Source organism: Strongylocentrotus purpuratus, unplaced genomic scaffold (genome assembly GCF_000002235.5).
Source record: "Strongylocentrotus purpuratus isolate Spur 01 unplaced genomic scaffold, Spur_5.0 spur5_scaffold_15, whole genome shotgun sequence".
Classification (NCBI taxonomy): Eukaryota; Metazoa; Echinodermata; class Echinoidea; order Camarodonta; family Strongylocentrotidae; genus Strongylocentrotus; species Strongylocentrotus purpuratus.
Genome location: NW_022145600.1, coordinates 15,495,366 through 15,508,430, shown reverse-complemented (window position 1 = coordinate 15,508,430; position 13,065 = coordinate 15,495,366). Strand labels below are relative to the sequence as shown.

The 13,065-nt window shown below is 36.2% G+C and overlaps 1 protein-coding gene across 1 annotated transcript in view; it reads left to right on the top strand.

Moving 5' to 3' along the window:
* The first annotated feature begins 918 nt into the window (after window positions 1-918).
* Window positions 919-13,065, top strand: part of LOC115924143 (xaa-Pro aminopeptidase 1-like) — a 48,276-nt gene continuing 36,129 nt past the window's right edge. Inside the window, exons 1-5 of the mRNA XM_030985968.1 lie at window positions 919-1,065; window positions 4,845-4,966; window positions 5,458-5,521; window positions 6,352-6,456; window positions 7,214-7,254. Of these exons, the coding sequence (XP_030841828.1) occupies window positions 4,856-4,966; window positions 5,458-5,521; window positions 6,352-6,456; window positions 7,214-7,254 (321 nt within the window). The 5' untranslated portion in view covers window positions 919-1,065; window positions 4,845-4,855. The remainder of the gene's footprint in view (window positions 1,066-4,844; window positions 4,967-5,457; window positions 5,522-6,351; window positions 6,457-7,213; window positions 7,255-13,065) is intronic.

Here is a 13,065-nt window from a genome sequence, read left to right as displayed (position 1 = left end):
ATGTTTCTAACAGAAATTAACGAATCCCAACCTGAAAAAATTATGGAATACTTAAAAAAGAGTGAGTCCAGTATACAAAAAGCTATTGTACGGTTCTTTCTCAGAACGAAACGGTTCCCTATCAGGAAGTAATACCTCCCTTGATGAACAGTAAAATATAATACAATATTATAAATATGCTAAATTACACTCAGTACATTAAAAATATAATAACATAATGTAATAAGAAAATAAAAAAAAGAACAGTAAAACATAATACAATATTATAAATATGTTAAACTACACTCAGTACATTAAAAATATAATAACATAATGTAATAAGAAAATAAAATAAGAATAGTAAAACATTATACAATATTATAATATGCTAAATTACACTCAGTACATTAAAAATATAATAACAATCATAATGTAATAAGAAAATAAAATAAGAACAGTAAAACATAATACGATATTATAAATATGTTAAATTACACTCAGTACATTAAAAATATAATAACATAATGTATTAAGAAAATAAAATAAGAAAAAGTAACAACAAGGAAAAAAGGTATGATAAGATTACTGAATATAGAAGCTTGTGTAGGTGCTATCTTATATACATATTTATGTATGGTGTGTATGTGATATAACAAATAATCTGCACGTACTGTTAAGAAACACTAACAAAGCCCATGAATGTTTTGCTTACGATATTATTTTACGATACTATCTTAAAAGATAGATAAATATAAAACGAAATAAATGTATTTTTAAAAAAATCCAAAATTGAGAGATATAACACGTGCCGTAAAGTAATTTGGCGACAATAGTCAAATCACTGACTAATCGCCAATAACTCAAAACACAACAACAACAACAACAACAACATTGGTTTCTGGCCTACTCCTTATTGGTCGCAGTCATCATCTCTATGGCAGGCATTTATAGAGATATGGTCGCAGGCTTGTTACATATTAGTCGCTAGGTTCATGGGAGCGCGCAGGTTTTGACTTACGTTTTAGCGATTTACCCTCAGCACTAGCTGGTTGATGATTTTCCTGGGAGACTAAAGAACTTGAAAAGGTATGAACATTTCATGTTTTAGAGAAAGAAAACTATATTTGGATGAGATATGAAAGTGTATAGATCTAAGGTTACACACTTTATAAGGATAGACCTAATGTTACTGTATTCTAGGCCTAATAAATACAAGAACATAAACTAGATCTCTAGGAATGATTGTAAACATCTGATTGTGCACCCAGACTCCAAAGACGTAACTCCAGGAAGCTCCGACGCCTACGCCGAAGGCGTCTTTGGCGTCGGTGTCGGACTCGTCGGAGTTTCCTGGAGCTGGAGTTACCATAGACCGAATTTTCCGTCTCTTTCGTTCGTTAGCCTCTTATTGGGGTAGGGTCGGCTCTCTCTTTAGAGACGGAAACCGTCTATACACATTCCCTTGATAACGCCACGGCCATTTCAGGTCGTAGCGTTTTGCCCCCAAAATCCCCCAAAATGTCATTTTACCTCGTGCATGTTATAGACTATAGACTCTATTGTAAATTAGGCCTAGGCTATAATAAATCAGTTCCACTTACCAACTTTACTAAAATAATCAGTTTAATAGTCCCTTTTTTAGGAATTTATGGGTCAAAAATCGAAATCCATGTTGAAAAAGATTATCAAAATGGATTTCGATTTTTGACCCATAAATTCCTAAAAAGGGACTAGGTCTAGACCTCTAGGTCTAGATTCTATTAAACTGATTATTTTAGTAAAGACTAAAGTTGGTAGACTCTAAGTGGAACTGATTTATTATAGCCTAGGCCTAATTTACAATATAACATGCACGAGGTAAAATGACATTTTGGGGGATTTTTGGGGGCAAAACGCTACGACCTGAAATGGCCGTGGCGTTATCAAGGGAATGTGTAGACCTATAGACGGTTTCCGTCTCTAAAGAGAGAGCCGGCCGACCCTACCCCAATAAGAGGCTAACGAACGAAAGAGACGGAAAATTCGGTCTAGAGTTACCAGAGACGGTGCTGGATCTGCATATAGATCTAGCCTAGACCTATCTCGACCGGTGGTCGGTCCTAGACAGAAAATTTGGGCCGAAAATTTATGTCTCTTTCGTTCGTTAGCCTCTAGCCTAGTCTTAAGACTTAAAGTGACTGAAAGAGTCTTAGGCCTAGACTCTAGGCCTATCTGGGTAGGGTTAGCTGCACTCGAATAATATAGGATCTAGATCTAGACCGAAATTTCTGTCTCTTTCATTTGTTATGCTTGCTAGATCTGTTTACACTAGACCCTAGATGTTCCTGGTGGCCACGGCAGCCCCGTTTGCCTGAAACGTAGTGCGCATTAACTAACAGCAGGCCTAGACCGAAAGCTTCAGTCTCTATACCGTCGGTTGTTCCACTGAGACTACGTCTGGCTCCACTAGACCTCCGGTTATAGAGACAGAACGATCGCCTATGCCAGCCTATGTTGAAGATATCACGGCTAGATTTTAGCCGTTAGGCCCCTCCCACAAACATGAACAAACTTGCCACGGCCGTATTGTTATGCCCCCAAAATCCCCCAAAATGTCATTTTACCTCGTGCATATCCAATTTTACATTAGGCCTAGGCTATAATACATCGGTTCCACTTACTAACTTGATTGAAATAATCCGTTTAATGGTCCCTTTTAAGGAAATTATGGGTCAAAATCGACATCCATGTTGAAAATCTTGCAAGCCGTGTTAAACTCTCGCTGCCGTCAATCTCATCCCTTCTAGTCTACGCCGAAGGCAAAAATGATTATGAAGGAAAAACTGTGATAACGCCATTACGAACATGTAGATGGCGCACAGTTTTTCCTTCATAATCATTTTGCCTTTGGCGTAGACTAGAAGGGATGAGATTGACGGCAGCGAGAGTTTAACACGGCTTGCAAGATTTTCAACATGGATGTCGATTTTGACCCATAATTTCCTTAAAAGGGACCATTAAACGGATTATTTCAATCAAGTTAGTAAGTGGAACCGATGTATTATAGCCTAGGCCTAATGTAAAATTGGATATGCACGAGGTAAAATGACATTTTGGGGGATTTTGGGGGCATAACAATACGGCCGTGGCAAGTTTGTTCATGTTTGTGGGAGGGGCCTAACGGCTAAAATCTAGCCGTGATATCTTCAACATAGGCTGGCATAGGCGATCGTTCAGTCTCTATAACCGAAGGTCTAGTGGAGCCAGACGTAGTCTCAGTGGAACAACCGACGGTATAGAGACTGAAGCTTTCGGTCTACAGCAGGCCTAACAGTTTAAAATGAGGGTGCAAGAATTTCAACAATTTAATTTTGACGATGAAAGCAAATCCGGCGCTAGACAGAAATAACCGTCTGATTTGGTCATTTCTTTTAAAAAACTGACCTTTGTTGACAACCCAGGGATCTCGTACCGTGGGGGTGGCTAGAGCCACCGATGTACATCTTTTCGTTCAAAACATTTTCTCCCCGATTTTCTTTATTTAGATCTTATTTTCTGATTTCTAAATCAGATGTAAATTAGGTCGGTATATATACCTCCTAATTACAGTTTTCAAAATTTGCTAACCTATTATAGAATGTGAAATTTACGGACTTACTTATTATGAGTTATCCATACCGATGGTGGGTTGCCGGCGGGCGCGCGCCTGTGTGAAGTTATCTACCGTAATGAGGATCTGAGACATTACGGTAGATAACTTTACACAGGCGCACGGCCGCCCGCAACCCACCATTGGATGCACTTGTATTGTGCAGCGGTTTGCCGTGAAACCTGTGAAAAAGTGTATACTAATATAAACGTTTATCCGAAAAATACTCCAAAAGTAACAAGAAAATTGACACGCGAACAGGTAATAAACATAACGACTTTTAACTCATGATCTTTATTTGGACATTTAATGAATATTTACTTTATTTTGAGTACCGTTATGTTTTAGTATGGTATCTTCACGCCGGAGTTACTTGTCAAATTTTGGATAGGCTTCTGAACAAGTGCCGAAAATCCTTTAAAAGATCATTCCAACACAGCATACAGTCAAGCTGGTAATTGGCACAAATAGGTGCATTACTATCCCGGCTGTGTAAGTTTTGGGTTATTATGATGCATTGCGTTTTAAAACACTTGCACTAAAGGACTAGTTTTGTACCACAAACACACCATATGCATGTAAAGTTCATAAGGTTGGTATTTTCAGTTTGAATGCAAAGCAATTGAAATTATATTATTATTTCCATAGTGATTGTATGCATACCTGCCAACCACCCCGATTTAGGCGGAGTTCCTCCGCTTTTTACATACCAACTCCGAATTCCGAGTGCATGCCTCAAAACTCCGATTTTTTTTTAATAATTTTTTTTTTTTTTTTTTTTTTTTTTTTTTTTTTTAGAGTGTAATGCACTTGGAGAGTATATAACTATTATGTTTGTATTTTGAAATGTAAAGCGCCTTGAGCATGTTCATGTAAAGGCGCTCAATAAATACCAATATGTATGTATGTATTTATGTATAAGACTAAAGCATAACACAGCACTGATAACCAGATCACGCCGACATCCGCGCTCGCGCTCATAGAAGATGTACACAGCGCAGCCCGAACGTGATCGTTAGTTCCGCAGTCACCCCCTGTGTACCCCCCCCCCCAATCTACGGGCTACTACCCCAATCCTTCGGTGGTTCGTGACCTCGTAGTCCATCCAGAAAAATTTACTCCTAATTTCTCTTGTCTCAGGTTGGCAGGTATGTGTATGGTATGAAACAAAATGAAATATGGTATGTCCTCGATTTTGATATCTTGTTTTCATTACTTATAATTTTACTTGACACAGATATAGCAGCCATGGCAAAAAATACCACCTTGTTGCTTCAGAAGTTACGTGGCTTTATGCAAAGCTCTCAGTATGGCGGTCCAATACAAGCCTATATCATTCCGTCATGTGATTCTCATCAAGTGAGTTCATGTTAGGTAGATATCGTACAAGCCTATCTCATTCCATAATGTTATTCCCATCAGTTGAATTCCATGTCAGGCTGATCTCATACCAGCTTATACATTCCATTATGATATTCACATGAGGTAATGTAGATCTCGTATAAGCCTGAATGTTTCCATCATGTTAGAGAGCTCACATACTGTGGTAGAAATACCGGTAATGCTAATGTCATTGATGTATTAATGATAATAAGAATAACTAAAATATATTACAGTACCACTGTCAGCAATTATGTTATCTTGCTTCCTATCACTTTACACATCACAACATATACCACATTGATATTATACCTTTGAATAAACTGTACATTTTGAGGTTTTTGAGCTATCACCTTTTAGAGGGGTTAATAAAGTTGAAATATTAACTGTTGTGTGCTTTGTGAACTCCATTTACCAACAATGTTGAGATAGTAGTTCATGTTTATTTGTTATTTGTTATTCTTCTTCAGAATGAGTACATAGCCGAGTGTGACTGCAGGCGGCCATTTATAACCGGCTTCACTGGATCCAGCGGTAAGAATGTAATGTCCTGGTGTATTTTTTTTTAAATATTTGGGACACTTAAATCAATGAAGTTTAAATTATTCATTTTTACACCTCTATATGTTTGGAAAGCTAAAGCAAATAATAGTGATGCTCTGTTTATATTTTTCAGTACTCATGGAGTTTAGCTGGTATAGCATGGTATACTTATTTTGTTTACTGTATACCTCACTTGTGTTGTCCTTTTTAAAAAAGACACTATGCATTATAAACTGAGTTTGCTAGTTATGTTGAGATTTATACTGTGTATTTAACATTTTGAATGTTTTTCTTTTGATATCAAATTGTGAGTTGTAATACATATGGAAGTTTAAGTGCTATATATATATATATATATTTTTTTCCCCCTCTATTTTTTTACCATAGGAATGTTGCTTTCTTTTCAGTGAAAGAGTTGTAGTTATTTCAAAATTAAGTTTTTATAGAAATATTTAATTAATTTTCAATTAATAATCCTCTATAGAATGCATTGCTATATTTAGAATTAAAATCTCAAAATTTGCTTGATAAATGTTTGGAGGAACATTACCATACATGTTCAGATCTTGACATCTTTAGGACAAGGAATAAAGAATATTGAGCTTACGGAAAATCAAGCTCAATAAATATTTAGTTCAGGCGGAAATGGCGGAATAGCTAGGGCAAGAAATATTTAGTTTAAGAAATACTGAGTGCAAGCAATATATAGCTCAATATAATGAATTCATTGATTAGACAGCCTGTGTATCAATACAGTTTTGTATTAAGACTATAGAATATACCTTGTGTTCATTCTAACATTTAATTTCCTTCTACTGTAGGCACCGCTATTGTGACAGAAATGAAAGCAGCAATGTGGACTGATGGAAGATATTTCCTCCAGGCGGCCAAACAAATGGATCAAAACTGGACACTCATGAAAATGGGTAATGCTGAAATCATCTTTATTATTTGTAATTAATGATTAGCTATTAAATCTCTTGAGTCTGGACTGACTCTACTCATGTAATCGTCTTGCGATCTGCGGCCTGATGCATAGTTGTGACTGAAATACACCGTCAACAAATCAGACAAAAAAAGAAGAAATATCAGACTTTGATACAGCATGCCATCATAATTGTTTGCCAATCAAGACACATTTTAGCTTTGCCAAGAAAATATTCTACCTTTTTGCTTTCAACCATGGATAGTATTGTGAAGGCAATAAGGAAACAATATGTGATTGCCGATTTGCCATTTTCCTATATGCATGTATATGGAAGGCTTAGCACCTGTTTAGCTAGGTAGGATCTTTAAATGGCTTTAACTAAAAATTATACCATGACAGAATGACGAGCAGTATTTTGTTTTGCTGTTGACTGCATTTAATCTGTTGGTGGTTCTGCCATTGTGTTAAAAAAGTGGAGTTGGAAAAAGAAATGAGCAGTGTACATGTTTTGAATACTCCCTTGTGATACCAGGGCCGTGTCTTATTAAGAGTTTATATTAATCTCAACATCTTTGCCATTGAAATCAATCACAACGATGTACATAAGAGATATGGTACTGCAAACCTGTGAGTTATCAAGCGCATCTCTTTTTAAGACGGGGCCCAGTTAACAAGGGTACTAATAACTTTCCAAGACCCTCAGACCATATTCTTTCTACAAATGTCATGATGGTTTTTGTACCTCTCCTTTACAGGTATGCCCAAGACCCCAACTCAGGAAGAATGGCTGACAGAGGTAAGTACTTACATTAAATGAAAACACCTATACCCAAGTGACTCTTTTCTGCTTTGGTTCACTAGTAGAACTTGCAATAGACCAGTCTAGTTTACTCTTATCACTTGTTCAGTATGAGGTGTCATGCCTTCATATTGGGATTTAAGCAATTTTAATTTGTTCTTGAGTTTTTTTTGGTGGCATGTAGGTATCCTTTTTATAGTTTCAAATTGTTTGCATGGAGCTTAAAGTAGATATTCATTGATTTTAAAAACTAACTTTATTTTCATTATTGCAAAGTTGAAACTTTGCTTCGACAAGTTTATCAAAATTCAATGCTTGGAAACATTCAAAGTAATGATTATTATAAATTACAAAACACTTAAAGGTGAAATTCAAAGAAGATCACAAATATGTCAACTAATGTAACACTAGAAACTGGTAAGCTAACAGATGGCGATCGTACAAGTTTTAGGTCAACTACATATCGGGTGATTTATAAAAATACAAATACAACCACCTCCATAGCAGCTGAGATATACGAGAGATTCGCCGGAAAAAATAACGATGTTTTAATGACGTCATTATATGGACCAACACTGCCCAAGCAGACGACATCCCATAGAGAATGAACATAATTGCAAAGCTATTATTTCTCAATTTATAATGAGTTTAGTGTATATAAATGTAATGGCACGTCAAACCATTCAAAAGGGGATATGACCCGATTCTGATAACTAAAATCTTTTGCTTGTAAATACACAGGATAGGGGTTAATTAACAATCAAAGAAACCAGATTTTCAAATTGAAAAGCCCCCGGAATGATATTAAGGACGGCATTTGTTCCCTCTTGAAACGCCGAACATACCCCGGTGTGTGCAGCTGAATATACAATGGCGTCTTATTTTGTTTACAAGCGACAAATTCCTTTATTTTTGTATCGCTGCATTTGTCATCGAAATAAAACCATGCGCGGGGTTTAGAGTGAGGCAATAGATTATACATTTAGCCTGACAATAGTGAAGTAAGAGAAAGAACTCAGGAGAAGATGAAAACACAGGCACTGAAAATGTGTGAGATGTCGTGGGACATCGTCTGCTTGTGCAAGTCATGTCCATACTGTGATCTCACACATCTCAGCAGCGTTCGGAGAGCTCTTCAGGTGCTATGCCGGGGCTGTATATAAGCGTTTTGTAATTTATAATAATCATTACTTCGAATGTTTCCAAGCATCGAATTTTGATAACCTTGTCGAATCAAAGTTTCAGCTTTGCAATAGTGATAATAAAGTTAATTTTTAAAATCAATGAATATCTACTTTAAATACAGCCCCGGCATAGCACCTGAAGAGGTCTCCGAACGCTGCTGAGATGTGTGAGATCACAGTATGGACATGATTTGCACAAGCAGACGATGTCCCATGACATCTCACACATTTTCAGTGCCTGTGTTTTAATCTTCTCTTAAGTTCTTTCTCTTACTTCACTACCGTCAGGCTAAATGTATAGTCTATTGCCTCACTCTAAACCCCATGCAATGAATTTATTTTGATGACAAATGCAGCGATACAAAAATAAAGGAATCTGTCGCTTGTAAACAAAATAAGACGCCATTGTATATTCAGCTGGACACACCGCGGTATGTTCGGCGTTTCAAGAGGGAACAAATGCCGTCCTTAATATCATTCCGGGGGGTTTTCAATTTGAAAGTCTGGTTTCTTTGATTGTAAATTAACCCCTATCCTGTGTATTTACAAGCAAAAGATTAATTTTAGTTATCAGAATCGGGTCATATCCCCTTTTGAATGGTTTGACATGCCATTACATTTATATACACTAAACTCATTATAATTTGACAAATAATAGTTTTGCAATTATGTTCATTCTTTATGGGATGTCGTCTGCTTGGTCAGTATTGGTCCATATAGTGACGTCATTAAAACATTGTTATTTTTCCGGCGAATCTCTCGTATATCCTAGCTGCTATGGAGGTGGTTGTATTTGTATTTTTTATAAATCACCCGATATGTAGTTGACCTAAAACTTGTACGATGGCCATCTGTTAGCTTACCAGTTTCTAGTGATACATTAGTTGACATAATTGTGATTTTCTTTGAATTTCACCTTTAAGCATTGTGTGTTTTTTGTGATAGTATAATGAACAGGAATTTTAGAATAGTTTTGTTGAAAATGTTCTAGTGTGTATTTTCTGTTAGATACATGATAGATAATACATATTAAGCAGACAGGGATTTTTGTCTCGCCTGCATGGCAAAAGCGAGACAAAGGCGCCGCTTTTCCGGTGATGGCGGCAGGGTCAACATCAAAAACTAAACCTAAGGTTAAAGGTAATACAAAGTTTTGGGAGATTTTGAAAATTGGCTGGATAAAGATTCTTTACAATCTTGTAATATTTGGATGCCCCTGTGGATGTATTATAAGCACTAAAAAAAAAATTGAAAAAATTTACCGGTGCTCCCGGTAAATTTCTATAATTTTCAAATCGCGCCTATGGCCATAAAATGATAGCTGCAACAATGAAAATCTCAGAATGTGTAGTTCTGGGGGTTGATTCACTAACTGGGAACGATATCATTCCTATAAAGAGCAATTTGGGGGATTGATTTCAATCCCAGCTTAAAACGATTCTACCTGACTGGTTCACTAAATCGCTTTTAGGCTGGGATCAATCCCAGCGTGAATAATCATGTTCGCGATCAATCCAGCCAATCATCAGGCTCAAATTTTGGTCACTGGGCATCAATCAATCGCGAGATTGACGATAATTAGCTAGCTAGCTATCGTTACTTAACATTTGTTAATGACGTTCATTTCTATGTTGATTTTTTTTCTAAAATTAGAAAACTGAGTTAAATTTCGCATAAGACTGAAACAAAATCATTCATGCCGTTTTCATGTAGCAGTGTGAGGATGAACACGGTTTTATGTGGGTATAGTTTGTCTATCTTTCTACGCTTGTTTCCAGTAAAATGCCGGATTTAACGTACGTAATGTACGTAAGTTAGACCTAGGTCTATAGGCCTACAATCCCCAGTTTGACAGAAAGTGTTGCTAATGATGTAATGAGTAGCATAATGGTTACACACAAAAGGCAATGCTAAGAGCAATACGGATCACTCTCAGCCTTAATAGCGATTTTACTCCTAGTATTAATCCCAAATGCCTTAGTGGACCAGTCCTTAAAAGCGATATTGCTCTTAGGAGTGATATTGAGCCTAAGAGCAATATAATCTCATTTATGATCGATTTTAGCTGTTAGTTAATCACCCCCCTGATATATAATTTCCAAACGAGAATAGCCAATCGGTCAATTTTACTCAAGAAACATTATTTTTATAGCTAAATTAATATCTTGACCTTGAGAGGGAGCTATACAACTAAAAGAGTTTATTATTTACAATTTCATCACTGTAGACTCGATTTCAACTGCGACAACGATCACTGAATATTGTAGGATCGAATATATGTTTCCAATACGTTCATTTGAACCAAATTCATGACCCCAACCAAAAACTTTGTAATACCTTTAAGTTTTTTAATTTTTAATATAATTTTGAAAGTACATGTAAGTTCTTTTTCAATGAAACTTGGACAAGTATCCCCAATCATATGAGTAGAATTTCAGGTCATAATGTCAAGGTCAAAGGTCATTTCGGGTCAACAAACTTAGACTACTGTATGTTGTGGCATCAACATCAAAACTAACCAAAGGTTAAGATTTTGAATTTTTATCATAATTTGGAAAGTATACATTTCTGTTCCATGAAACTTGAACACAGGGGTTATCAAGTATCACCAATCATGTGATTAGTCTTTTAGGTGACAAAGTCAAGGTCGAATGTCATTTCAGTTCTGCAAACTTACTCTTTGTTGCGGCATCAACACCAAGATTTTGATTTTTTTTTTTGTTAGCATAATTTCAAAAGAGCAAATTCCATGAAACTTGTACCCAAGGGTTATCAAGTATCACAAATCATATGGCACAACTTTCAGGTCACAAAGTCAAGGTCAAAGGTCATTTTAGGTCAGTAGATTTGGATTAGGTTTTCACAACTTAGTATGACAATTAATAAATCAATTTTTGTTATTTGTATCATATTTCATGAAAGTTATCAATCTTGGTACAAATTATAGTAAATAATTCTTCTGATGATTCTTACCGGTAGTCAATATTCACTTCAAAATTATGATTATTTTTTGAGGATGTCATATTTGGGGGCCTGTTAATGGGCCACCCTGCCTAGTATTCACTTCAAAATTATGATTATTTTTTGAGGATTTCATATTTGGGGGCCTGTTAATGGGCCACCCTGCCTATAAATAATGTCCCAACCTCAATTTTTCATCATATCGAATAGCGTAATGCAGGTGAGACCGCCAAGAGTGTTTCCCTTGTTTTTAAATGAAAATGTTACCTAGTGATATTAACAAAGTTAGCATTGCACTCATTCTAACTGATAAATTAAATTAAATGTTTTGAGTGCCATCATGATCCTGACTATAATTTTTAAGCAATGGACCCTTTTGATGATGTATTCAATAATGCAGTATAAAGCAATTCTTTCCAAAGTGAAAAGCTTCTTTTAGCTTAAAATTGACATATGTTGATAAATATTACATTCAGGAAAATCTGTGCTAGAAATCATATTTTGGGGAAATGAAGGGGACAATTTCTTTTGCTTTGGAGTTGCATTAATCACACATCGGTAGGTATCAACAAAACAATTCTGCTTTAGAATTGGAATTATATTGAAATAATTACATGTACATGTAGGTATTGTAAGGTTTTAAGTTTACTGATTCAAATGGTTACTTGTTTATGCTTTCCACTCTGTTATGCTTCAGTGCACTCCTGATCTGACCTACATTCATTATCTGATGTATGTTAAGCTCTTGGCTTCTATTGTTCTGTCCCTATTTATTCATCCTCATTCAACATTACCTGCCATAGCACTACAAACAGACATACATACACACACACACACACACACTCTTTCTATCTCTTGGCTGGACACATGGCACTCTATCTTTCCTTAGGCTTTCTATTGGTTACTTCATGTACAACCTTGTGATTGGCTGTTATTGTCTATGGACTGCATGTCAGCCATTTTGGCAGCCATTTTAAAGATGTAGTAAATATAGCAGTGCAGCTCAAGTCATGTCAGACTAGTTTTGTCTTGTGTGAGTCTTACAACTTGTGGCAGCAGTGGTTTTTCTGCACTCAACTGTAATTGCAGCCTTCCTTCATGTAGAAATTCATGCAGATTTTACAAGTGGTAAGTTGCAGAACTGTGAATGTAAATGTTTGAGAGCATGAAATCATCCTTCTCACTGATTAACCTCCCTTCATTTTTACCTGAGGCAGTTAGCGTCGGTGTGAGTTCACCCTCCTTCATTTATTACTAAAGTTTTTGAGCCTTGATTCCTTCCTACATCAATAATTTTGTGAATTTCTGCATTCATCAGTGAGTGAGATTGTGTAACCTTCTTCATACTGAAGCTGTATTTTTGTGAATTCTGGCATTCATCCTCATCGGTGAGGGAGGTTTTTTTCACCCTTCATACAGAACTTTTTCTTTTCTTTCAGCAACTTATCACAGTCAGATTGCATGTATAGTCTCCCTTTGGCAACCAAACATTACTGCATTCTGCCGTATAAACCTGTATATTCTACATAGTTTTGGTGAGGCAACATAACCAGTTGCACCTCATTCCTTTATAGCTACTCAACAAAGATATTTGAACTGTCGAGTTTGCATTTTCTTTCATCTGCACTCAGAGTGACCCCTCCCCCTTCATTCACAAGTTTTG